Genomic DNA, 27,712 nt, shown 5'->3' with positions numbered 1-27,712 from the left:
AAGGCCACTCCGTCGTATGGTTAAGGGGAAGGAGAGGGAGATCAGGCCAAGGATGGAGAGTCTAGAGCAGAGCAAGAAAGCAGTAGACAGAACATGGCCAGCAGACTGGACCTGGGCAGGAGAGAAGCAGGAGAAGAGCAGAGAGACAGAGAGAGAGGGGAAGAGAAATGGAGAACGAGAGGCAGTGTGAGCATGCCTGGCATAGCAGGGTTATCAGGAGACCGAGTAGCTGGGGATTGGGGGGAAGCCCAGGGAGAGGGGGTGTTAGGGAGGGGAGGAGCTGAGAAGGGCAGGGATGCTCACATGCACTTGAACCTTGTAATGGGTACTTGACAGACACTGAGGAGGCTGGAGGCCATTTATCCTCTGCCAATGGCAAGGGAACCGGCTTCTTTTGGTAGAGGGGAGCCAGCTTCACAAATTCCCGAGGATTGCTGGCTTTTACCTAACACCCAGAATTTGGGGAAGCAGAGTTTCCTTTGGACCTGGCAGTCACACACACACACACACACACACACACACACACACACACACACACACAATCGGCGTACTCCTAATGACATACTTGCAGCGAGCATTCCATCCCATAATAGTTTAGAACTTGCAGGAAGATTTTAAGTGTTAGAAAGCACCGTGAAGGCTGGTCTTAAAAAAAAAATCACAGAGGTCTCCAAGTTATGGAAGAGGTACAGTTAGATGTCGTCCCCATAATCAAATCGCAATAAACGAATTACCCAGATGATGAACGATTTGGGCTCCAACCTGCCCACTAGAATTTTAGATTCTCAAATCGTCCTCCAGTTGTCTTCAGGTGTCCTTGGATTTTATCCCGTATTAATTAAAGAGACCATCTTTGCTTTTTCACTCTTCCAGTAGACATCCCAGTCCACAGAGCAGTATAGAAAAGTCTCCCTGCTGTCTTCCAGGAGTCTTGTGTCTTCAAGCTAACTGAACTGTCACTTTTTATAGGCTCGACTGGGCTGTGTGGGCTCAATATGGCGGCAGAAGAATGGCTTGTCCTTCCCGAGTCACTCTTTGACCCTCATGTTCATGGATCATCCATCCAGGTGACCAAGGACTGGTTCCTGTGAGCATCTGCAAATAGCCATGGGTAGCCCAAGGCAGACGAGAGCCTCTAGGACATGATAGCCACTGCCCATGTGGAAGGGCCGCCCTGGCTGTTGTGTTTTATAAAAAAGAGAAAGAAGCCAGGAATATGTTTGGTGAAAGCGCTGTATGGTGCAGGAGAAGGGGCTGGCTCTGTGGGTCCATGCTGAAGCATCCCTTCCCCCTGAGGTACCAGCCATAGGACAGTATAGTATAGAATAGGGTTTATTTAGGGCCTGGGGAAAGATAGAGAGAGGAGAGAGAGAAAGAGAGAGAGAGAGAGAGAGAGAGAGAGAGAGAGAGAGAGAGAGACTGGCTATGAACGTGTGTGTGTGTGTGTGTGTGTGTGTGTGTGTGTGTGTGTTGGGGGTGATGGGGAGAGAAAGGACAGAGAGGGAAGAGAGCAAGAGAGTGAGGAGGGGACAACCAGTCCTTTTATAGAAACCTATCATTACCATTGATAAGTTATCATTGGTAACTGTGGGGCAAAGCCTAGAAGAAATGCTGACACTGGCCTTCAAAGGACAGTCCACCATCCTAGTGATTCCTCTTCACTCCAGTCCCTTGTAACAGAGCCACAGTCAGCCCTTGGTCTGTTGTCCTGCCTCACCGATTTATATTCAGGTCTGGGGTGGAGCCATCTGGTTTCACAGCATCATCTACCGTCGTCCATGGACAGGTGACTCCAAAAGGAATGCTCTCCCCGTGTGTCCACCAGCCACCAACCCCTCCATGCAGATGACAAATAACCTCACCCAGAACACAAGCTGACCCAAACCCTACCTTTCCCCTCCAAGCCTGGCCCCTGCCACCAGCTCATTTTGCACCTTAGCAAAAGTAAGAATCCATCTTTGCAACCGTCCCTTGCTGGATGTGTAGTGACCGGGATACTCACATTGCTAATAGATGGCTGGTCTTCCCTGTCCGCCTGGCAGGAGTTTGAGTCGCCTAGGAGACTGGTAAAGCCTACCCTTGATGAGATCACTTACAGAAAGGATTAACTAAGAGGGGGAGACAGGCTGAGTGTGTGAAGCATCACCCGTGGGCTGGGGAGCCCGGGCAGGGGGAATAACCAGGGAAGGGGAGGAAGGGCCAGCATTACTTCTTGGTTCATGATCAACAATGAGGTAAACTGCTCTGCCCCATCACACATTTCCACAGCCATTGTGATGTCGGAAGAAACTCCATTTTATGTTAGGCATCCATCTCGGGACCCACTAGACTTCCAGTCCCTGGAAGACAATTTGCCTGCACCCCTAACTCAGTGACCCTGACCCAGAAGTGTACAGCCCTGACCGCCTGCCTACTTGTTACGACATAACTACCTACCTACCTTTTGGCTGCCATAACCTGCTTGTGCATGCGTTCAAGGACTATTTTGAGGTTACCTTGATCACCTAATTAGGGAGAATAGAACAGTTCTTGGGTCGCTTGTGCAGACACCCAAGATCTCCTTGTGGATTTTGCCTTTAAAAACTCTTCCCTTGAGCTGGCCTCACCCGTCTAGGGAAAGCTGGCCCCATCACTCCCCAGTCATGGCAGGCTTTCCTCAGGTGATGGCTTCTGGTGTGGATGCAGGTAGGGAAAGATTCATCCTCCCTGGGGGTGAGAGAGAGTATGGCGGCTAGACATTAGGGATGTGACCACACTCCAGTGAGTCTAGGGACAATACAAGATAAACTTGATTTCTTCTACTTTATTTGTGGGGCTGAGTGGGTCAGAAAGAAGGGGGGCAGACACGGGAAGACTCGATCAGGGTGCCTGATGTGAGATTCTCAAGTAATCAATTAAAAATAATCTTTCCCTCACCTCTTTTCGTAAGGCAGTTTCAAACTTGGCTCAGAAATTCTTGTCCTGCAGGCATCTAATTAATAAACCTTCTTTTAAATGAATTATTTATTTACTTTATGTGTATATGTATACACTGTAGCTGTCTTCAGACACACCAGAAGAGGGCATTGGATCCTGTTACGAATGGTTGTGGGCCACCATGTGGTTGCTGGGAATTGAACTCAGGACCTCTGGAAGAGCAGTCAGTGCTCTTAACCCCTGAGCCATCTCTCCAGCCCAATAAAGGTTTTAATTATAATTAGATTGAGTCTATGGTCTTTCCCCAGGGGTCAGGAACGCCATAGCACCACGATGCTAGGTCCACACAGAAGGACGAATAACCGAACTCTCTGAAACCAAGAAACCAAAATAAATTCTTCCTCTTCTAACTTGTCAGCAGGCATTTTTGTCCCAGTGACACAAAGGTAACACACAGTGAGAGCCAAGAGCTTCCTCAGTCTTTTTCAGGTCCTGTAAAGTTGTACCTGCTGCATCTACTCAGATTTAGCCATAAGAAAAGAGATTCAAACAAAAAGCCGTGGGCCATTATTGTTGGCATTTTGTCTAGGCTCCGCCCCACAGTTACCTAGCAACAGTCGGGTGTGCCGGACTCACTATAAAAGGGGCTGCTTGCCCCCTCCTCTCTCTTGCTTTCTTGCTCTTGCTCTGTCCTCTTGCTCCTCCCGACTCTCTCTCCATTCCCCTCCCCCTCCCCCTCTCTCTCCACGTGCTCATGGCCGGCCTCTACTCCTTTACTCTCTCTTCTTTTCTGTTTCTACTCCATCAATGCTCTCCACCCTCACCCCCCTCCCCCCGCCCCATGCCCTGAATAAGCTCTATTCTATACTGTACCATCTAAGGCTGGTCCCTCACGGGGAAGGGATGCCTCAGCATGGGCCCACAGAGGCACCCCCTTCCCCAACACCCAACTACACAACCACCAAACATATTCCCTCTCTATCTTTTTATAAAACACAACAAATATTTGTGGCAACTTTATTTAGAATCAACAAAATCCTTGGAACATCCCAAATGTCTCTTAATTCTTGAGTGAACAGATAATCACCTGGAATTTACTCAAAAAGAAAAAAGGTGTGTGTGTGTGTGTGTGTGTGTGTGTGTGTGTGTGTGTGTGTGTGTGTGAAGGGGTGCACTGGTCTGAGGTGAACTGACCAGAGACTGCAGAAGGAAGCTGGGGCTGAAGGAAGTATGACCTGCAGGGAAGACGGTGCCCTCTCCAGCTTCCTCAAGCAGAAGAAGCCACACCTCTCTCAGCAGACACGCTGCGACCTCCTGATTTGTTTGAATCGTTTACTCTTTTTTCATCAGTGGGCAGAAGAGTCCAGGACAAATGCCTGTGAAAGTAAAACCGAATTATCAAAAGGGGCCATGTGCTGGCTACAGCACTGGCAGAGGTTAGGAGTCAACAGGTGCTTGGGAATTATATGATGTCTTGACTTAGGTCCTAACGGATCACAAAGACACTTTGTATGTATCGGTTTACATTGTGGATATTAGTAAAACATTAACTATAAGAAAAGAAAGAAAGGAAACAGGGACAAGCAACATTAAAGTAAATGATGTCACTCTCCTACTGAAACCCTGTGCCGGCTTCTTATCCAACTCAGAGGCAATGGCATCCTGAAAGGCTCCTTCCTGACTCCTGATCACCTCACTACAGCCCGGGGCTCCCCACCTATCTTCTGGAACACAACAGGCAAGCCTCTGGCTCTGACCTTTGCCCTTGCAGCTCCTTCCTCCCTCCGTGACCTGTGGTCTACTTCCTCCTGACCTCTGACCTCTGACCTCTGGTCACTGTCTATATCAGTGTGGCTCCCCAGCCCTCTACCTCGCGTCTTCCATGCTTTCTGTTTCTCTCAGAACATTTATTACTCTTTAGCATGGACTGGACTCCTTGTTTGTTTGTTGCTGTTGGTGGGGGTGATTTGTTTGTTTGTTTTGTTTTGTTTTGTTTTAAGATAGGGTTTTACTATGTAGCCTTAGCTCGCTGGGAACTCAGAAAGAACTGCTTGCCTCTTTTTACCTTCCCAGTATTGGGATTAAAGGCATGTGCCACCATGACTGGCCTCTTTTAAATTTTTTTTTTAATTTCACAATCATTTGTTTATTTTGTGATGTATGAGTAGTGATGTATGAGCCGTGGGAGATAGGTGAACTCAGAGAACAACTGGAGTCCATTCTTTACCGTGGATCCCATGATCTGACTCAGTTTTCTGGGTTGGCAGCAAGCACCCGACCTGCTGCTGAGCCCTGGCCAGCCCTGATCATCTTAAGAAACCCCTCCTCTCCTTTCCTTCGCCACCGTGTGCCTACACCTGATTTGGCTTCTTGCCACGTCTTCTCACAAGACTTTCAGAATCAATTCCTGGCCAAGAAACAAGCAAAACCATCCTACCCAGCAACAGATTTGGATGAAAACTGGTAACAAAATCAGGTACAACTTCGAGAGAAGACACTGTAGGAGCCTGAAGCCGGGTCCGTAAGGATCCACACAATGGATCCTTATACGGAATCACCATCATCCAGCAATCCTACCAGGTGGAGCTCAACAATTTGAACGTGGAGACTTGCTTGTGTCTAAATTGGGGGTATGGTTTGTCCAATAATAAAATATAGAACCTTTAAAAGAAAGAAGGAAGAATCCTATCTATTGGGGTTCAATCTTTATCTTTTCATTTGGTCCACTTGCTGTCCCAAAATAGGTCCTTGCTCAGTCATAAACTTAGTGAAGGGCCGTTAACCAATGACAGTAGCTGTGACACATTTGATTGGCCAACCGTGCGGACCTCTCTATCACCTATCTCATTCCTCCTCTGAACCTCACATTCTCCCATTAGACCTGGCCTTATCCAGGGATTACCCAAGCGCCCTATCAGGTGACCAGGTCCAGAGACCCAGCGAGAACTAGATTCCCTGTGGGAACTGGGAAACCCATCTGCGTTCATTACTCTTCTTGTCACCATGATGAAACCCAACAGAAACAGCCAAGGGGAGGATGTAGGATTCACTTTGATTCACAGTTTTCAAGTTTCATGGAGGCAGGAGCATGTGACCAATGGTCTTCACGGAAGCTGAGAGAACATGGCAGGAAGGAGCCAAGAAGAACACACCTCCAAAGGACCAACCCCCAGCGACCTTCTTCCTCCAGCTAAGCCTCATCTCCTAAAGACTCTGACACCGAACTGCAGAGACACCTCATCTCCTGTCCAGCATGAGGACCAGAGTTAGATCCCGGGGACCTACGCATTAGAAGGAGAGACGGAAATGACACAGAATGTTCTCTGTCTTCTATACACTGTGGTATATGTGTGCTCAGGAACACATGCATACACACACACCACACACACACACATACATACACACTACACTCACACACACACACACACTACACATACACACTACACACAAACCACACACAAACCACACATACTACACACACACCACACATACCACACTATACACACACACCACAACACTACACACACACACTACACACACACCACACTCACACACACTATACACACACACTACACACACACACTATACACACACACACCACACACACACCACACTCACACACACACTACACACAAACCACACATACTACACACATACCACACACACACCACACTATACACACACACTACACACACACTATACACACACACACACCACACTCACACGCACTACACACACATACCACACATACACACTACACACTACACACACACTATACACACACCACACACAAATCACACACACATACACACTACACACACACACACACACACACACACTAAGATAGCTAGTGAAACACAGCCTCTGAGTGTATTTCACACTCAGTCCACAAAGCTATTCTTTTGTTAGTTCATCTCCATTAGTCTGGTCAAAGTTTGGTCTCAGTATGCTGGCACCAAAAACAAAACAAAACAAAACACCCCATCCTGTAAGACCCCCCTGAAATATATCAGTCAGGTGTTAGGTACCAAGGGAGAATTTACCAGAGAACCCATTAGCTCTGCTTGCCCTTCATTGACCTGAAAAAAAAATCCTCATTCCAAGCCAGGTTATGGCAGTGCATGCCTGTCCTTAACCCCTGAACTCAGGCAGGATGTGACTGCTGAAGTTCAGGGCCAGCCTTAGCTACACAGCAGCAGGTTCGAGGCTACCCTGGGTTACATGAGTCCCTGTCTCAAAACTTACCAAAAAAAAAAAAAAGGGACTGATTTTGGAAGTCCCACCGCTCACTAACTTGCCTCTAGATCTGCCGTGGAGACCCTTGTGATGGGTGGGCAGTGGTGACAGTTGCCTTGGAGCAACTCTCGTGGAGTTGAAGGTACCGACTTCACCTTGGTTTTCAGAGGTCTGATGGGCCACATCTTTGCCTCCACATTGTGTCTTTCCCCTCCCCTTCCTAAACCTTTGGAACTGTACATGGACGCTTGGATGGATCACTGGAGGAATGTTTTGTCCAAGGCTGTGACACACGGTGAACTTGGCCTGTCGCGTGTTGGAGCCGGAGAGTTTCTTCTACCCCGCCCTGTGCGCAATCCTTCAGCTGTTCTCACCTGTCATCCTGCCCAGAGCAAACCACAGGGCCAGGATGTTTGTGTAGAGCGATGGTATCAACTATAAGGGGCGCTCAGCAGTTTCTAGGGTGAGCTGGCCAACGGTCCAATTGACCGGTGTCTCGCGTAAGAAGAAAAACATCTTTTGACACGGATCCTTGGCTAGCAGAAAATTACAAGAAGCTACCCTCCCCTCGAAACTCAATAAAAGCCTGCCCCTCTCTTTGCTCAAAGCAGCACCCCTGCCCCAGCCGACCCAGAGGCTGACGTCCTCTGACTAGATGCCAATGCAGTCAATTCCCTGGTTCAAGTCATTCATGGCTAAACTGCCTCAGCGTCCCTCCTGTGGGATTGACTGTTTATTTTTCTATTATTAAGCATTATTTATTTTTATTATTTATATATTATTATTGTTATTAATTTATTAGTAACTCCTCCTCCTTCTCCTCCCCCTCCCCCTCCCTCTCCTGAACTGGTTTAAACTCAGAAACTGTTGAAGGAAAAAGAACAGAACTCGGGAGTCTGGAGAGCTTCAACCCAGAGCTGTGGGTGGGGCCGCGTGATTTAGTGTTCCTGGGGAGGTAGGGAAGCTGTGAGCTCACACAGGCTGTTGACTGCCGGGAAGGAAGTCTCCACTTGCAAACTTAGTGGGTGCTGGCTTTGTCCCAAAGCCGGCCACCCTATCTTACTCCAGTTGCGAAAGGAACACCTGGCCGTTTCTTGTGCTCACTCCACCGTCTCCCTTTAGCTGGGTGACTCAGACGCTGGGCATCTCCACTCTGAAGTCTATTGTTTTGGTTTAAGTCACGCTTTATTTATTGTTCGCACGGGCCTCAGATTCTCTGTGTAGCAAGTGGCGTTAAACTCCGGATCCTCCTGCCGCTTCTTACCAAGAGGCCGAGGTAACAGGCTTGCACCACCCCAACCAGTTTCTGTGGCACAGAAATTAAAGGCAGGTCCTCGTGTATGCTCGACATATGTCTATGGATTGAGCAACGTGCCTAACCCTTCCTTACTCTGGATTTTAGAGAGTTTGTTTTTTCATTTTCATCTGTAAAATGGATGAGCAGAGTGAAAAGATCCGTAGCTTTGTTCTGTTTTTAGAAGAGGGAGAAGGCGCGCATGCGCACAGGCAAGGCAGGGTCTCTCTAAATCCAGAGCTGGGCTGGGCACACCAGCGCGCGCCCTCACAGCACTCCGGTGGAGATCAGGTCAACCAGTCCTTGTTTGAGACGATCTCTTCCCACTGGGTAAGCCAGGCTTTCAGGCCTTTCTGCTTCCTGTCTCCATCTCCCACCCTTAAGGGGCACACTGTGATCATAGACATTTGCATGAGACTCCAGCTAAGCTCGTCATGTTTGCATAGCAAACACTTGCCACGGAGACCCGCTTGTTTCAGTCACACACCCTTCCACCAGGATGCTCTACCTGCCTAGGCTGATTGCAATAACGCCAGCTCCACGAAGCCCTGAATTTAGAGCTTGTGTGTGTGTGTGTGTGTGTGTGTGTGTGTGTGTGTGTGTGTGTGTGTGTGTGTGTGTGTGTCTGAGACCTTAGAGGCCTGCGGAGAGAAGATCCACAGAGGGAAAAGTCAGTTGGTTCAATACACCTCAGTAGCTGATGTTGGTTCAAACTTTGGGAAGTCTGACCCCAGGCTATTTGTTTTAGGCATATTTTAGCACAGTACAACTTGGTGAAAACTTCTGGTGATAACTAACTCAATCCCATTTGTACAACAAAGTATATACAAATCTCCTTGAAGAATGAAGTAAGTGGAATATAGATCTGACATGGCTACTGTGAGGACTAGGGTTATGTCTTGGGTTTAAATTACCCTGCAGGTAGTGGTGGTGGTGCACGCCGCACGCCGCTAATCCCAACACTCTGGAGGCAGAGGCAGGTGGATCTCTGAGTTCCAGGCAAGCCTGATCTACAGTGGGTTATAGAACAGTTAGAGCTACACAGAGAAACCCTCTGAGAGAGAGAGAGAGAGAGAGAGAGAGAGAGAGAGAGAGAGAGAGAGAGAGAGAGAGAGGAGGCTTGCCATGAGCACATGGAGAGAAGGGGGAAGGGGAATGGAGAGAGAGAGAGAGAGAGGACAAAAGAGGAACAGGTAAGAGCAAGAGAGCAAGAGAGGACAAGAGAGGAGCAAGAGAGTGAGGAGGGAGGACACAGCCCCTTTTATAGTGTCAGGCACACCTGGCTGTTGCCAGGTAACTGTGGGGTGGAGCTTAGACAGAATACTAGCAAGTGTCCATTGTCCTGGCCAGTATTTAATAAGGCTTGCTTCAAATTTGGCTCAAAATTTGTGGTAGTGGTCTTATTTTAGTCCAGTGGGATTAATACTACATTGAAACTTATTGTAAGCTAGGTATGGTGACTCATACCTTTAGGTCCAGCACCCAGGAGGCAGAGGCAGGTGGATCTCTGTAAATTGGAGGCCGGCCTGGTCCACAGAGTGAGTTCCAGGACAGCTAGAGCTAGAGTGTGGATTGGGTTTAATGTTTGTATTGTGTTATTTGGGTTCCCAAAATTGTACCAGAATTCGCACGTAAGACCCTGAGGGACCCTGTCCACGGTTGGCTTTGATTGGTAAATAAAGTTGCCAGCGGCCAATGGCTGCGCAGGGAGACAGAGGCAGGAATTTAGGGAAAGGGGACCAACAGAGGAAGGAGGGAGAATCACCAAGATGGGAAAGGAGAAGGTTCAGACTTGAGACTCGCAGAAGAGAGAGCAGTAGAGAGAGCATACCAATCCTGTAAGAGCCGGGAAGACCAGCCCCAGGGGGGCCCTGATTGGGTCTAGAACAACAAAGATGGAGTATTTATTTTAGTAAGTATTACTCAGGAGTATCAAAGGGGAGGTTAGGCACATGGACATTTTGGAGTGATCTAACCATTGAGCTGTTAAAGGCATATTAAATCTGAGAGAGAGAGAGAGAGAGAGAGAGAGAGAGAGAGAGAGAGAGAGAGAGAGAGAGTTCAGGAACTCAGAACTTTGGGATGAATAGCAAGGGTTTGACTTGAGAGGTTAGTTGCCAACTGTAACAAGACCCTGTTTCAAAAAACAAAACAAAAACAAAAGAAAACGAACAAACAATCAAAGCAAAAGACCTCATTGTAAAATCCATAAAGATAGGTTGACTGAGAAAAACACATTTACAATAAGGGTCTAGGGGATGATCCAGGACTAGAAAGGTCTCTAGCCACACAGAGCAAAGGTCACCGGACTGGACAGCATGCCCACTCACAGCTTTCTGGGTGGATAACGGGGTTTGCGTTCCTTCCCTGGAAAGACCAACTCTGTGAACTTAAAGCACCAGGGCTCCCCTAGTGCTAATTTGTGAGCACAGACCTCCATCTCCCGCCCCCCACCCCCTTACATTGACTTGCTCTGGCATTTTGTCAGTGATGAATGGGGCTAGCACGAGAGACGACGAGAGAAGTCGCTGACTATCATTGCTTGACCAAGGAGTTCATTAGATTGCGACACGTTCATGTGCCTCATTCACTTGATGGAATTCTTCCACAAGGAGGCAGCTTTCTTCACTATTTGGCTGTCCTCAACATAACGAATTATTTCCCTAGTAAGGTAGAGAGAGAGAGAGAGAGAGAGAGAGAGAGAGAGAGAGAGAGAGAGAGAGAGAGAGAGAGAAATTAGGTACATTTTTGTGGTATCATTAGGAACTCATTGTTCCATGTTTATTTGCTATGTTTGATCACTTGATGATGTTGTCTACACTGAGGCTCAAAATGAGCCTTTGGACTCCTAGAGGGGAACATTCCTGTCACAGATGGGCGCCTTACTAACACATGCAGCAAAGTGGGACACAGCCTTGTACTTCAAACCCAGGTGTGTCTGGCAGGGGGACGTAAGGTCACGGAAAACTCTGTAACACGGGCGATGAAACTTTTACGCAAAGAATTATCAGCTTGCTCTAAAGTTAGGCAGATACCTGAAAAAGCAAAACGATTTTAAATGCTTAAGAAGCTAACGACAGCTAGGAGGGCCAGGAACTCCTGACATTTAGAGCTGTGAAGGGCCCATGGAGCAGAATTCTGAGGTCTGAGAAGCCAGTGGACACGGAGAGGAAGCCATGAGCTTGAGGTTCTGGGCTGCCTGTTCCTGCATCAGAGACGAAGCAGGGCCAAGTTTGCCCTAGAAATTCTGAGAAAACTGCAAACAGGAGGCCAGGAGACTCCATAGCCGCCAAGAGTCAGAGGCCAGCACTATAGGAGAGCAGTGTAGCTGTCAGAGAGAAGACTCATTTCAGAAACTTTGATTCAGGAACCAGATAGTAGTCGAACCCCACTGAGGGGGTTCATTGGAGTCCTGGCTTGAGGCCTTGTGTCCCCAGCAAGGCTGGAGGCTGACCCGAGTCTGTCTTTTGTCCCTTGCATGGTAGTGGAAATTTGAAGTCGTCATAGTAGCAGAAGGAAATATCTTCCTGAAAAAACATTGAGTATTTCTGAGTTGATACTTCCTGGACTGGAGGGCAAACCCTGGCTATTTGTTTCCACAGTGATCAACAAGGACTCCCATTGGCTCCTAGTTCTTAAATAGGGTTGGCCAAGAGAGGCCCGGGAGCCACAGTATTGATAAGGGAACCTGGGCTTAGGTGTTCCTCTCTCAGCTCTGAGTTCGGTGTGGGGCCAGGGAGGGCAGATTTTCCTTGGTAGAGCCCTGGGTCTCCTAGACAGAGTGGGTAAAGCAACGGGGTCCCCACCTTCCTGAAGAATGGGTGAGACTTCCTTATGTTAACCTCACAGGCGGACTGACAGACAGCTCCTGTCACCTCTGGCTCCTGACCTTTACCAAACCAAGTCCCTGGAACTGCAGAACAGGAGGCTGACTGGGCGGGTCCTGTCGGGTAATTGGGTTCCAGTTTGATTGCCTCTAAACACTGAAATGCAACCCTCCCCTAGATGCTTCAGGGACTCTGACCCCACTGTGCCGTGGACCAGAGAGGAGCCATGGAGTCCTGGGCAAGGTGCATTTTTCTTCTCTTGCTGCAGATTCTGACAGGTGAGGAGTGTTGAATCTTCATTCCTCCCCAACTCCTTCCCCCCATGATGGCCTCCACACCCTCCCTCCATCTTCCTGCTTCCTTATGACCCTCAGCCACTCTCTCTAGAGAACTAGGAGGAGGCTGAGAGTAGGAGACCAAACCCCTGGTGTCCATCGATTCTCTGAGAAAGACAAGAGGGGAGAGGGGCAAAGAGAAGCCGGTTGTTCTTTCTGAGTGGGGCACCATTCCTGAGTCAGGCCTCATGGGGACAATAACTCTGTGAATGAAATGCTCCCCCCAGGCTCCTTCTCTTGTTTTTGTTTTTAAATTCTATGAGACTTTCATGTGCATAGAATCTATTTTGATCCTATCCATTGCCTGCCCCCTCTCTCCACCTCCCCTGGGACTGCCCAACACGTAACTCTCCCAACATCATCGTCATCTCCCCTTTCTCTCCCTCTTCTTCTTTTGCTGCAACTCAGAGTCCAGCCACTGCTGTCCACCCGCACATGGGTGTGGACCCCAGCGGAGTGTGGGCAACCCACCCGTGGTCACACCCCAAAGAAAAATTACCCTCAGTTACCCACCAGCCATCAGCTGCAATAACTCCTCTGCTAGGGTGGGTCTGAGGAGTCACTGCCCATCCGCCATGGAGCGAACATTGACTCCCTGACCTTGCACAGGTCTTATGCTGGCTTCTACAGCAGCTATGAGTGGTTACATGGATGCACCCACCACCACGTCATGTCTGGAAGACAGCGTTTCACAGCACGCCTCCCCATCCTCCGTCGTCCATTTTCTCTGCCCCCTCTTCTGTGATGCTCTGGAGCTTGGGAGGGTGTTGACGTAGATACAGGTTGTCCCATGTAGGGCTGAGCATTCAGTTGCTTGCTCTTAGTGTTTCGGCCAGTTGTGAGTGTCTGCATTAACCACAGCCCATTGAGAAACCTTCTCTTGTATTTCAGGGGGACGTGGAGATATATTGCATTCAGGTAACGGACAGCCCAGAGATTCCCAGGGAAAAGTCCAGGGCAGGGGGTGAGAGGAGTGGTTGGAGATGGTGGGACCCAAGAGGGACTGACTTTCTGAGAAGGTTCCTCTGCAGTGTGTGGCCACTCCACAGGTGCTGGGAAGATTGTGGGTGGCCAAGATGCCCCGGAAGGACGATGGCCTTGGCAAGTCAGCCTGAGGACAGAGAAAGAGGGCCACATATGCGGGGGCTCCCTCATTCACGAGGTGTGGGTGCTCACGGCTGCCCACTGCTTCCGCAGGTTAGTGAGGTAGGGTGGAGAGAGGCTGCGTTCTCCTTGCCTTGTCACTCTGCAGCGGCTGCCTCCATGGCTGGGCCTGTCTCTTCCTAGGCCTCTGAACTCCAGTTTCTACCACGTGAAGGTTGGAGGACTGACACTTTCTCTTACGGAACCCCACTCAACCTTAGTGGCCGTGAGGAACATCTTTGTGTATCCCACCTACCTCTGGGAAGATGCGTCTAGCGGAGACATTGCTCTGCTGCGGCTGGACACTCCTCTGCAGCCCTCTCAGTTCTCTCCTGTCTGCCTCCCACAAGCCCAGGCTCCTCTCACCCCTGGGACTGTCTGCTGGGTAACAGGCTGGGGGGCTACCCACGAAAGAGGTAAGGGATTATGTCCATACCCAGTCCCTACTCCTGCCCAGGGCAAGACCTGTCTGGGAGACATGCTACCAAGGGGCCCACTCATGGTGGATTTGGGGAGCCCAGCCAGTGTCCAGGTTTCTGCCTACTGCAGAAATGGGTAAGCTGAGGTTCCGCAACCATGAGATTATGGGAGCTTACAGGGGCAGACAGGACTCGAACCCTGTTCCCTGACTCTGTTTTCTGGTTTGAGGACATGGGAGGGATTAGAGAACAGAAAGATAGAAGGAGGCTGTCTTAGTCAATCTAGTTCTGCGCGAACGTCATGACCAAGAAGCAAGTCGGGGAGGAAAGGGTTTATTCAGCTTACACTTCCACATTGCTGTTCATCACCAAAGGAAGTCAGGACTGGAACTCAAGCAGGTCAGAAAGCAGGAGTTGATGCAGAGGCCATGGAGGGATGACACTTACTGGCTTGCTTCCCCTGGCTTGCTCAGCTTGCCCTCTTATAGAACCCAGGACCACCAGCCCAGGGACGGCACCACCCACAATGTGCTGGGCCCTCCCCACTTGATCACTAGTTGAGAAAATGCCCTACAGCTATCTCATGGAGGCATTTCCTCAAGGGAGGCTCCTTTCTCTGTGATAACTCCAGCTTGTGTCAAGTTGACACACAAAACCATACAGTACAGAGACCCAGGTTGTCTGCATGATGGGCCTCAGGCTGTACTCAGACCAGGCTTTTCTCTGGTGCAGAGCTGGCGAGTGTCCTCCAGGAGTTAGCTGTGCCTCTCTTGGACTCAGAGGACTGTGAAAGGATGTACCACATCGGGGAGACCAGCCTGTCAGGGAAGAGAGTCATCCAGTCAGACATGCTCTGTGCCGGCTTTGTAGAAGGCCAGAAAGACTCCTGCCAGGTGACAACAGCCCTCTGGGTCTCCCTGGCACTCCTGTCACGCTGTCTGGGTTCATGTCCCACGTCCCAGGGAATCTAGGAACACCGGAGTTCTCTCCTAGGCTCTTTGGCCTGGCCAGAGGGTGTTTTAAAATGTTTTTTCTTGACTGGGCCCTCTTCCTTCTCCTTCAGGGTGACTCTGGGGGCCCACTCGTCTGTGCCATCAATAGTTCTTGGATCCAGGTTGGGATCACCAGCTGGGGTATTGGCTGTGCTCGGCCAAACAAGCCTGGTGTCTATACTCGGGTGCCAGACTACGTAGACTGGATTCAGAGAACCCTGGCGGAGAACCACTCTGATGCCTACGGATGCCGCTCCAGAGCCTCTGGGGCATATCCAGCACTGCTGCTGGTGTTGCTGGCGTTTGCCTTGCCAGAGTCCCTGTGAATCGTGAGCTCTAGAGTTCTGGATCCTCTTCTGCTGGGCTTGGAGACTCAGGAGCTCAAAATAGACACTGAGAAAATGAACCTGGAATGGAGGTCTTGCAGGTGTCAGCCTGGGAGGTTTGGAGGCCGCAGTGACTCACAGAGCTTAAGGACATAGTAATTCGGAACACAGGGACACATCCTATCAAAGTCAAGCAGCCACCTACATGTCACTTAACACAGGCCTGGTCACGTGTCAGCTCTACTTGGACCAACTCTTTTTTTGGTCACACAACAGTGCTGCAGTGGGGAAGTAGAGATACTCAGAGAGGGCATGCGAGCTTCCTAAGGTCACACAGCTAGCTGCTAGGGTAGAATCTCCATTAAACAGGCATGGATGGTCTATGCTCTAGCCTAGAGGGAAGCCTCACTGTATGGCCCATGCTGGCCTCAGCCTCCCAAATGTATCTTTTAAAGACACGCATCACCACACTTGGCTTCTGTTCTTCACTCATAACGCACCATTGTTCTGGGAGAAAAGAATTCCTTTGACATGGAACCGGAAAGGTGGCCTAGCAATTAAGAGACTTCCAGAGCACCAGCGCTTACAGCGGCAGGAGGTCCTCTGAGGTCATACACACATGATTCGCAAACACTCGCACAATTAAAAATAAACTAATTTTTATAAAGATTTGTTTATTGTATGCCGGTGGGTGTTTGTGCAGTGCTCATGCATATCTCTTGAACCTAGGGTTACAGACTAGCGTTAGATGGTTATGAGCTGCCACATAGGTGCTGGGAATTGAACCTGGGTCTTGTGCAAGAGCAGCCAGTGCTCTTAACCAATGAGTTATCTCTCCAGCCCCCAGAATATGATACATATTTTAAAGAAATCCTTTGACAGAGTAACTTTACACCTGTTCAGTCTGACCCTGGGACTTCCTTTCTTTCACATTTTTTTAAAGCAATTCAGTTGCACTGTATTTTGCAGAAGTAACCATGTGTAGCATACATCTAATTGGTAAACTGTCATGTGCTGCTTGAGCTCTCTGAGTAGCTGGCTCTGGCAATAGGGTTGCCCCCATCCACTTAAGACCCAAGCAGGCTTGCCCCCAAGTGTCCTTCAAGGTCCCTTGTCTAGTAATGGGCTGGCTCCTGTTGCTCTAGGACAGGGAGATACCACAGCAGACAGGGCAGGAGTGAAAACCTGGTGTCCTTCAGATTTGCTAGAAAGTGGAGCATTGTCAACAGAAGTTCCTTGCGCTTATTCCGTGCTATAAAAGCACCCGCCGTGGAAAAGAGAAGCGGAAGTTTGACCACAGAGGGACAGTTCATTTGGGAATCCAGCTGATTTTTTAAAAAATATTTATTTATTTATTTTATGTATCTCTTTAATCCCCTTTTTAAAAAAGGATTTATTTATGTTTCTTTCTATTCTTTGATTTGCTATATACTTAATGATCTCACTCATTTAAAATTGCAAGCATCACTGCCATAAGTTATTCTCCAAATTGTAAAGGACACTATGGTAGATTTAAACATAGCTCCTCGTGGGGCTGGAGAGATGGCTCAGAGGTTAAGAGCGCTGACTGCTCTTCCAGAGGTCCTGGTATTCAGGTATGCTTGTAGATAAAGCAATCATACGTTTAAAAAAAAATAGCTCTTCATGGGCTGGAGAGATGGCTCAATGGCCCTTTTTGGACTGACTGTTCCTCCAGAGGGCCAGGGTTCAATTCCCAGTACCCGCCAGCACCCACACTGTAGTTTACAATGGTCTGTAGGTATGGTTTCAGAGGATCTGGCATCCTCTTCTGGCCTTCATGGGCACTGCATGTATGTAGTGCACTCACATGCATGCAGGCAATACATCATAGTCTTAAAATAACAATAACGTCTTGGAAATATTTTTCAAAAGGCCGAGGCAGTTTGCCCATTTCTTCAGTGCCTTCACAGTAGGAATTGCTGTGGTCCTTCTTCTGGATGGTTATTAGCAAAATTCCCATTTTTTTTCCTTGAAAGTGTCTCAAAAGTTTGATAATCATCCTGACTCAGTCAGTCCCAGCATGTGGTTACCATGGCCACTTAACGGCCATACGGTCCTCATTTTGCCAGCTTTGACCCACAAAACATCTACTGCACACTCCTAACCTAGACCGTAGGTGCTGTGTAACAGCTGTGGGCGCCATTACCTACTTGGTTGGTGAGCGCCCTCTACCTGGATTTTATCAGATGCACAAGAGGGCGCCTGAGAAGGTGAGAGAGACCTTTGCAAATTTCAGCCTTTCTTGGGAACTTAGAGAAGCTCCCACTGTGTGAGATGAGGTGACTGGGCTGCAGGGGCTGCGGAAGAGACAACTACCCTCTTTGAGAAAACCATCCAAACCTCTCAGAGTCAGCGCTATTTCCTGAAACTCTGCTCACTCCTGGTGGCTGTCTGGAGTGCTCCCTAGAGAGGACTGTGAGGCCAGCCAGAGAAGCCTGGCAAAGCCAAGGGGCAGAATGGCTTAGTTGGTAAGGTCCTTGCTGCACTAGCATGGGCACCCGAGCTTGGATCCTAGCGGCCACGTGAAGATACCAGGTGCAGCAGGGAGCACCAGCCTCTGAGGGCTGAGGAGGAGGAGCTGAGACGCTCTGGGGCTTTCTGAACAGCCAGCCGAGCTCCGAGCCAGAGAGAGACCCTGTATCAAAATATAAGACGGCTAGCAAACGAGGTAAACACTCAAGGTTGGCTTCTGACCTACACACACACACACACACACACACACACACACACACACACACACATACACACACACTCATGTACATATACACACATACACACACATATGCACACACACATACACACACATACACATACTCATGTACATACACACACATACATACACACACATACACACATATATATACTCATGTACATACACACATGCACACACATACATGCACACACATACATACACACACATATACACATACACATACTCATGTACATACACACACATACACACACACATACACACATACATACACACACATGTACATGCACACATACATACACACACATACACACATACATACACACACGTATACATGCACACATACATACACACATACATATACATACATACACATACTCATGTACATACACACATACACACATATACATACTCATGTACATACACACACATACATACACACACATACACACATACATACACACACATGTACATGCACACATACATACACACACATACACACATACATACACACACGTATACATGCACACATACATACACACATACATATACATACATACACATACTCATGTACATACACACATACACACATATACATACTCATGTACATACACACACATACATACACACATACACACATACACATACTCATGTACATACACACACATACATACACACATATACATACACACATACATACACACATATACATACACACATACATACACACATACATACACACACATACATACACACATACACATACTCATGTACATACACACACATACATACACACATATACATACACACATACATACACACATATACATACACACATACATACACACATACATACACACACATACATACACACATACACATACTCATGTACACACACATACATACACACATACATACACACACATACACACATACACATACTCATGTACACACACATACATACACACATACATACACACATATACATACACACATACATACACACATATACATGCACACATACATACACACACATACATATACACACATACACACACATATACATACTCATGTACATACACACATACATACACACACTTACATACACACACTTACATACACACACATACATACACACATATACATACACATATACATATACAAACATACATACACTCAGGTACATACAGACACACACACATGCATGCATACACAGACACACATACACATGCACACATGTAGGTTGATGTCTATATACAGGTGGCAAACCAATGTGTTAGGCAAGAATCTACTAAAAATTTAAGTTTATCAGCCTAAATGCTAAGAGTTGAGTTTTATTTTCTGAGTGAGAAAGAGCCAGCGCCATGTTGAGTCACGTGATGTCACAAGCGTGTGTGTGTGTGTGTGTGTGTGTGTGTGTGTGTGTGTGTGTGTGTGTGGTGCTGAAACACAAAGACAGTTTGCTTGCAGGCTCTAGGTCCCCTGCTGTGAAAAGTGAAGGCTGCCCTGGACACAGAGATTAGAAGCTGCCTGCTTCCTTAGCAAAGGCTGTTTGGAAAATGATTTAATTTAGGTTTGGTTTATTTGTTTTATTTTTTTTAAAGATTTATTTATTTATTATATAGAAGTACACTGAAGCTGTCTTGAGACACACCAGAAGAGGGCATCAGATCTCATTACAGATGGTTGTGAGCCACCATGTGGTTGCTGGGAATTGAACTCAGGACCTCTGGAAGAGCAGTCAGTGCTCTTAACCACTGAGCCATCTCTCCAGCCTGCTTTATTTGTTTTAAAGTTGGTATAAAGATATAATACTTTATTAAGTCTTTTCAGGATACCCATATTCTTTAACATGGGCTCCCAGGGAATTTTGAGTTGAAATCCTGGTTAGACAAGCTGCCTGTCAGTCACTGACTCCAAGTAGAGAGTGGTGATATTTGCCAATCATAAAAGTTGTTATAAAAGAGAAGTCTGAACACCAGGGAGAGTGAAAACAGACATAGATTATAGAAGTTATTAATAAATAAAAGTCTGATGCTCCAGGTAGAGAGCTTAACAGACATATGTATTTTGGGCTAAAACACAAAGTTTGACAAGTTGTTCACTTCCTATTGTTATTAATAAAAGTGTGATTAAATTGTTTTATGAATCACCCGCTAATGTCATATGGCTCATCGATGCCGGCTGGCGAGTGTTTGTGGTTAGTTTTGATATTTACCACAGCAGGAGGCCCATATTTTCTTAACCTGGGCTCCACGGAAATTTTGAGTTGATTTCCTGACATGACAAATTAAAAAGGCCTAACAGGCCCGAGCAAGTTTGTTTAGTTTACTTCAGTTTCCTAAATTGTTTTAATTTCCATAATGGGTGTGATTCTGAGTCCTGTGGTTATATTCTTTCTCTGGGAGAGAGTGCAAGATACAATCGTTAACAGCCTAAAGCACATGTTATTTTGGGAGAAAGGTTTTGTCTTTGTGTTTTTAAAAGGTGTGATCAGGCTCTGGGCACCTTCTGGAGTCATACTGATTGGATTTGATAAGGGTGGACCTCAACTAGACTCAAGAGAATCAAACAAAAAGATATCTTGATGGTACTAAAGTTTTGTTTTGAGATTTATATATGGCGGAATGTCCATCCTGGTGAGGCTCACCATCAGAATGCTGAACTGGCCTGCTTGGATTCCTGATCTCAGGGACTTTCAGCCAGGTCCAGTCCAGACAGACATCAGGCTACACCAACTCACCCATTTTCCTTACCCCCCAACCCCAAGGATATTTCAATGCCCACATACAGCATGAAGAAGTTATTTAAGAGTCATCGCCCAATTCCCGAAACTTTGGGAGGCTTAAAGTGGTTATTCTAAGGTTGTCTTTCTAGAGAATTTAGAAATGGTCATGATTTAACAAGGAGGAATTAGCTAGAATTGACTATACAGCCATAATCTCATTTGGTTAAAATCCTTGTATTTGTTACTAAGCCAGAGTTATGATCTTTCACATTGGTGCAGAATTTATTTGATACAAGTTTAGATTTTCTTTGATATGTATTTTTTTCTTAAAAATCATTTATTTATTTTATTTATATGAGTACACTGTAGTTGTCTACAGACACACCAGAAGAGGGCATCAGATTCCATTACAGATGGTTGTGAGCCACCATGTGGTTGCTGGGATTTGAACTCACGACCTCTGGAAGAGCAGTCAGTGCTCTTGACCACTGAGCCATCTCTCCAGCCCCTGATATGTATTTCTTATTGATTTAAAATTAAAATTATTATTGTTACTCTCATATATAGGCATTTTGCCTATACCACACATTTATGTGTACAAGGCTTATACCCAGCCCTTTACTTCTATTAAAAGACTAATCTGAGATGATTAAACATGTGAGTTAAGGGCCACATAGCAAATTCGTGGCTCTAAGTTTATTGTTAGAGTGCTTTCGAGATAATTTATTAAGATAGTTAACGGACAACAGTCCAGATTACTTACAGTTAGATGGTTTTCAAAAATGTCAGAAATCCGCAAAACGTGACATTTAATGCTATTTACTCACTTGCTGAGACACAGCTCATGCCGACAGCTCCCCGTTTGTGGACTCGAGAAAGCAGCTGAGCATCTCTAGGTCCAGGTGAGGTCACTGTGGTTCGGTGGCCACTGGGCAGAAATTGCCTATTTCTTCTACAGATCTGCACTGTCCTAGAGAGGACACGGTTACAGGTTAGGACAGCTTCGTTCTGCAGAGACAGAATGAGCTAATCCCGTTTACTAAGGTCTGTGAGATTCCTGGTCAGAAGGCTGAAGACTGGGGGTCTTCTATGTTTCCAACAGGGGACTGTGCCGGCAGACAGCTATTTCTTCAACCTGCCTCAGTTCCGGAAGCCGTGTTAGGCTTCCTATATTTTCAGATAATATTGGTCACACTCAGATTTTTAATAGGGTTGGAGACTGATTATAGTCTCATAGCCTACCCAGGCTGTTTAACTTTGAGAATACATATTTAATTAGATCGTTATCAAGTAGTACACAAGCTAGCCAAGGCATAACATGGATTTTAAGACTTTCTTAAGCTGGAATGGATAACTAAATGTTCTGTTTAACTGATAAAATGTTGGACTGGGTGTTAGATACATTTTATACTTTATAAATTACAGAATGGTAATAGTTTTACTAGACAAATAATTGGGAAAAATGTTTTTTTTTAATTAGACAGAAAGGGTGAAGTATGGGTTGATATCCATATGCAGGCGAGGGCTGGTACAAGTTAGGTCAAGGCCATGATTAGACAGTAAAAATGTAAGGTGGGGACTAAGTTTTAGTAAGGGGAGAGAGAAGGGAAAGTGAGAAAATCAAGACGGAGATGGAGAAGGATGACCCAGATCAGGGTGGTCTTAAATGGTCCTACGTAGTTATGTGTATTTCTTTTCTTTTCTTTTCTTTTTTTTTTGGAACTGGGGACTGAACCCGGGGCCTTGCATTTGCTAGACAAGCGCTCTACCACTGAGCTAAATCCCCCACCCCATGTGTATTTCTTAAGGGATGGATTTCTATAGGTCAATTTATCTTATCTAGGTGGGCAGTTTACATCCTTATCAATTGGTTGTGAGTTTATTGTGTGGATGTATTGTGGATTGAGAATTTATCATATAAATCTGATTGATAAATTACAGCTTATCGAGTCCTGATTTCACTGGGTGGTTGGGAATTTTTACCTTAACTACCAGGGGGCGGTTGTAGGGAGTGTGGGCAGAGTCTGAGGCTGGGAGCCATGACAGGCCGGCCCATGCTGGACTTCTAGAGTCCTGATTTTACCAGGTAGCTGGAACCAGAGAGTTTGTGGCTAGCAGAGAGCTGCCAGGGGAGATACTAACCCGAAATAAATTATGGTTAGTTCCATATGGCCCTCCAGTGCTAGAACTAACACTAGAGACCAGTGTGGCAAGACCGCCTGGATCCATGAGTACTTGGGGTCAGCATGGAGCCACTGAGACAAAGACACCCGCCAGTGCCATGAGTCCCAACAGTGTCATTGCTAGTGTGGGGTTAAAGCTTTAGGTATTTTTTTTAAAATATTTACTGCAATACATACATACATACATACATACATACATACATACATACACACACACACATGCACGCACACACATCACACCCAAATCTATTGCTGACTGCCCAGGGCAGAGAGAGAGGACCTGTGGACAAGAGACCTGTCAGTCCTGGACCCTCTGCCCTTTCAGAGGAGAGGCACCCTTGACCCTCTTTGTTATGTCTGGGAGGAAATGTCTATCATTCTGGGTGCTGCGGAATCCTTTGCTCTGTTCCCATGGTCCCCGCTCCTTACATAATTCTTCTCTGTGCCTCCCCCCCTCCTGCATTCTGCTCTACCCCATTTGTTCTTTCAGAATCCAGAACTGAAGTCTGGTGAAATAATTTGCCTTTCAGAGCCCACCTTGTCTCTCATTTTCTCTTGATGTCCAAGGTCAAGTATTTTGCTAATACACTGTCTCCTCATGCCTCAGGGTAACTACTTCTCAGAAGTCAGCAGAGGACAGTGGAGTGGAGCAAATAAAAAAGCCCCAGTTTTGCCATCCAGTTTTGTTTCACGATTTGTTTTCTAAGTAGGATCTGATGTTGCCTGGCCTGGACCTGGCTTACTGTGTAGCTTCTGATGACTGATTCCAGAGCACGCCACTTTCACCTCCAGAGTGCTGAGATCACACGGACGTGCCACTAAACCTGGTTTCAATTCTGCATCCCTGCTTAGCCCATGACAATCGGCAAAGTGTCCTGCAAAAGTCAACCCCTGGGAGGTCTCCAAACGAGAGTCCTCCTTAGATAGCAGCCCCTATCCCTTCTTCAGGTTAACCTGACAGCCAGGTCTAAGAGACGCCCCCACCCCGAACCCCCACACACACCATTCAGGCTAAGTGTGTGTCTCTTCATGCATCTGGGTGAGCCTTCGAAGACCAACCTTCGTTTCCGAGTGGTAGATTCCACCCTCCTCAAAGGACTACTCCACCCCACCCCACTGCCCCAACAACAGCCTCCAGGAAGGAGCAGAAAGCAACCCAGAAAAACAGCACAGTTTTGCAGCCTGGTTTTGAATTTGTGCAAACATGGGTCCCCTTAGTCATCTCTTAGCCTGGCTTCCCTCCCAGGATGGTAGTGCCAAGGTGGGCATTTCTACTTACAATGCCCTCTCACCTGGCTCCCAGTTTATGATAGCAGGCAAGGAGGTGCTGGGGTTGGGATGGGGGTAGATGGGAGCCGAGGTTGTGGCACCCTGGTGGCTGTACCCATCCTTGTCTACACAGGGGCTTGTCAGGCACCTCCTCTGGCTGCACTGTCCATGTGATCTGGGTGGCCTCCCTCAGACACAGATCTGGTGACAAGTTGATTCTTGGACAGGTTTAGCTGAACTTCCCAGTTCCGTGTTACATAAGAGGAGGCAGCTCACGGCCAACACAGACAACCCACAGACGCTCCCTGCAGAGTCAGGCTGGAACAAGGATAAGGAAGTAGTTACAATTTACTCAAATGTTCAGAAGACCCACAAGCTGATTTCGGTCCAAAGGTCAAATTGGGCGACGGTTGGCTGAGATGAGGAACTAAGCCAGGAGCCAACGGGGCTTCCCCAGCGGTAGCCCAGGGCTGAGGGTACCGTAGATCCTCCCGGCACTTGGAATAAGTCGGTGAGCCGTGATTCTCAGGGACACGTGGGCTGTGCCTGTGGCACCGTATGTGGCTGGTTCCAGGCTTGCAAAGCAAAGACCCTCCACGATGTGGATGCTGAGGTCACTGGTGCGATGGTGCAGGAAGCTTCAGAAATGGCCATTCCCTTCAGGATGGTGGGCTGGGCACAGGGTGTGCTAGGAGGGGCGGGATTTGGGTTTCAGTACCGTACCTCGTACCTCGCCACAAAAATCACTTCTGCTGTCTTTACTTCCTCAGCAGTAAAAGAATCAGAATCAATCAACCTCCCCCACAAGGTGTTCAAGACGGTTAAATGAGTAACAGCTGTGTAAGAATTACCACAAGTTGAATGCTGGTCTCCCCGCCCCCTTCATTCAGACATCTCTGTGCTCACTGGTATGCCCACCCCCCTAACTATTTGTACACCCATCAATAGATTCATTCACTCATCCACTCATCCACGCTCTCTTCCTAATATCACCTACTCGCCTGTCAATCCATATGTCTATGCTCCCACTCTTAATCAATCTACCCAGTTATCCACCTTCCCATCTCGTGGTTTGTCCATCCACTTACCTATTCATCCATCTATCCACATACACCTCCACTTACCCACCCACCCACTGATCCCCTCATTCAACAACCACAACCCCCGAATCTGATCATTGCATCCCACCTCGTGCACATCCCCGCTCTCTTCAGCAGGATTCAACCTCCCTGTGCAGCGCCAGGAAGGCAATTCTGCCACCACGGATTTCCTACCCATTGTCCAGACCTCCTCCTTCTCTGTCAGTGTGACTGGCTCAGCAGGGGTTCCTTCACTGGAATACAGATAAACATCACAAAAAGGCCAATGGCAGCATTGGAATAAGGCTTCTTTTCAGGGCTTGTGCTCAAGCATAGGACAGGTAGGTCATGAGATACAGTCTAGGATGCTCTCCCAGGAAGCTATGAATGTCTGTCAAGTGGCTTGTGCTGTTGTTTGTGGCATAGCTTGAAACTTGGCATTAGAACAGTGCACAGCAGGTGAGTCTGCTCCTGCACACAGTCTGTTTGTCTGTCTGTGCTCCTGCTCACAGTCTGTCTGTGCTCCTCCTCACAGTCTGTCTGTGCTCCTCCTCACAGTCTGTCTGTGCTCCTGCTCACAGTCTGTCTGTGCTCCTGCTCACTGTCTGTCTGTGCTCCTCCTCACAGTCTGTCTGTGCTCCTGCTCACAGTCTGTCTGTGCTCCTCCTCACAGTCTGTGCTCCTCCTCACAGTCTGTCTGTGCTCCTCCTCACAGTCTGTCTGTGCTCCTGCTCACAGTCTGTCTGTGCTCCTCCTCACAGTCTGTCTGTGCTCCTGCTCACAGTCTGTCTGTGCTCCTGCTCACAGTCTGTCTGTGCTCCTGCTCACAGTCTGTGCTCCTCCTCACAGTCTGTCTGTGCTCCTGCTCACAGTCTGCCTGTGCTCCTGCTCACAGTCTGTCTGTGCTCCTGCTCACAGTCTGTCTGTGCTCCTGCTCACAGTCTGTCTGTGCTCCTGCTCACTGTCTGTCTGTGCTCCTGCTCACAGTCTGTCTGTGCTCCTGCTCACTGTCTGTGCTCCTCCTCACTATCTGTCTGTGCTCCTCCTCACAGTCTGTGCTCCTCCTCATAGTCTGTGCTCCTCCTCACAGTCTGTCTGTGCTCCTGCTCACTGTCTGTCTGTGCTCCTCCTCACAGTCTGTGCTCCTCCTCATAGTCTGTGCTCCTCCTCACAGTCTGTCTGTGCTCCTGCTCACAGTCTGTCTGTGCTCCTGCTCACAGTCTGTCTGTGCTCCTGCTCACAGTCTGTCTGTGCTCCTGCTCACAGTCTGTCTGTGCTCCTGCTCACAGTCTGTCTGTGCTCCTGCTCACGATCTGTCTGTGCTCCTGCTCATGATCTGTCTGTGCTCCTGCTCACTGTCTGCTCCTGCACAGTCTGCCTGTCTTGCTGTGGGTGATCTAACATCTTTACTATTGATTGGCATTTGACGGCTGACCAGGAAGCCAGGTGGCAGCCACAGCCACACATTCTGAGCACAAGGATGTAGGAATGCCCCTTTGCAGGCTTTGGAGGAAGCAGGTGGCATGAACAGTGCCAGCTTATGATGCAGAGCCTGCTTCCTCATTAAGGATGGGAAACGTGCTTGGTGAGTCCGGCCTTCTGGTCCCCATCCCAGCCACAAGGGACACAGGTGTGTCAAGTTTCACCAGCGCTATAGCTTGTACTGTGATCCCAGCAGTCAGGAGGCTGAGGCAGGAGGATTGTCTTGTATACAAGGTTGGCCTGGTCTATTAAGGAAGAATCTGACTGAAAACAAAATGGCTGTTAGGTTGACGGCTCAGGCGATGAAGCCCTTGCCTTGCATGCACAAGGACCTGAGATCCAGCCCCAGAAGGCAGGTTTCAAAAAACAACAAAACGAACAAATGAAACCCAGATGTGGTGGCTTGGGCTAAAACTCCCAGCTCTGCAAAGGCAGAGGCAGGAGGAACCTGGCCAGCCTTTAACTGGCAGGTTCCGAGCCAACAAGAAACAGTTCCAAAGAGTAAGACAGTTAGTTCCCAACAACGTCCTCTGGCTACTACATGCCTGCCTGCACACCCACATGAACACACCCACATACACACACAAACACACACATACACACAGACACACACATCCACATGTACACACACATACACACATATACATACATATACACAGGCACATACACATGCACACATGCACACATGCACACACACATACAAACATGCACACACACATATACACATGCACAGACAGGTAAATGTGCACACA

The 27,712-nt window shown here is 47.7% G+C and overlaps 2 protein-coding genes and 1 long non-coding RNA gene across 9 annotated transcripts in view; 2 read left to right on the top strand and 1 right to left on the bottom strand.

Moving 5' to 3' along the window:
• Positions 1-4,504: 4,504 nt before the first annotated feature.
• On the top strand, positions 4,505-16,158 carry Prss30 (protease, serine, 30). Of its 6 annotated transcripts, none has more exons than XM_087570182.1 (7): positions 4,505-4,654; positions 12,452-12,551; positions 13,500-13,526; positions 13,658-13,805; positions 13,896-14,167; positions 14,903-15,063; positions 15,234-16,157. In XM_087570182.1, exons 2-7 carry the CDS (start codon positions 12,500-12,502, stop codon positions 15,486-15,488), a joined length of 915 nt encoding a protein of 304 aa, XP_087426308.1. In that variant the 5' UTR covers positions 4,505-4,654; positions 12,452-12,499; the 3' UTR covers positions 15,489-16,157.
• The window catches only part of LOC120095045 (uncharacterized), a 31,198-nt gene continuing 14,111 nt past the window's right edge, over positions 10,626-27,712 (bottom strand). The window contains exons 4-11 of the long non-coding RNA XR_015631472.1: positions 25,674-25,732; positions 24,880-25,087; positions 24,423-24,717; positions 21,775-21,917; positions 14,517-14,988; positions 13,122-13,719; positions 10,909-11,109; positions 10,626-10,813 (exon numbers count right to left, since the gene is read on the bottom strand). This is a non-coding gene — a long non-coding RNA (uncharacterized LOC120095045). The remainder of the gene's footprint in view (positions 10,814-10,908; positions 11,110-13,121; positions 13,720-14,516; positions 14,989-21,774; positions 21,918-24,422; positions 24,718-24,879; positions 25,088-25,673; positions 25,733-27,712) is intronic.
• Zg16b (zymogen granule protein 16B) overlaps positions 24,621-27,712 on the top strand; it is a 28,241-nt gene continuing 25,149 nt past the window's right edge. The window contains exon 1 of one of the 2 annotated variants that reach the window (XM_087573366.1): positions 24,621-24,910. The gene's annotated coding sequence lies outside the window, so the exon portion shown is untranslated. The remainder of the gene's footprint in view (positions 24,911-27,712) is intronic. The other variant, XM_087573373.1, reaches the window with a different exon arrangement.

The sequence above is a fragment of the Rattus norvegicus genome, chromosome 10 (assembly GCF_021556685.1).
Source record: "Rattus norvegicus strain SHRSP/BbbUtx chromosome 10, alternate assembly SHRSP_T2T, whole genome shotgun sequence".
Lineage (NCBI taxonomy): Eukaryota > Metazoa > Chordata > Mammalia > Rodentia > Muridae > Rattus > Rattus norvegicus.
The sequence above is the reverse complement of the archived record's forward strand: the minus strand, read 5'-3'. Positions and strand labels throughout refer to the sequence as shown.

Bases quoted from the DNA above. Each gene is read 5' to 3' on its own strand.
- Prss30 (XM_087570182.1), top strand. From the start codon at position 12,500: ATGGAGTCCTGGGCAAGGTGCATTTTTCTTCTCTTGCTGCAGATTCTG. The intron at 12,552-13,499 runs GTGAGGAGTGTT...CTTGTATTTCAG, and splicing joins CTTGCTGCAGATTCTGACAG to GGGGACGTGGAGATATATTG. The intron at 13,806-13,895 runs GTTAGTGAGGTA...GTCTCTTCCTAG, and splicing joins GCTGCCCACTGCTTCCGCAG to GCCTCTGAACTCCAGTTTCT.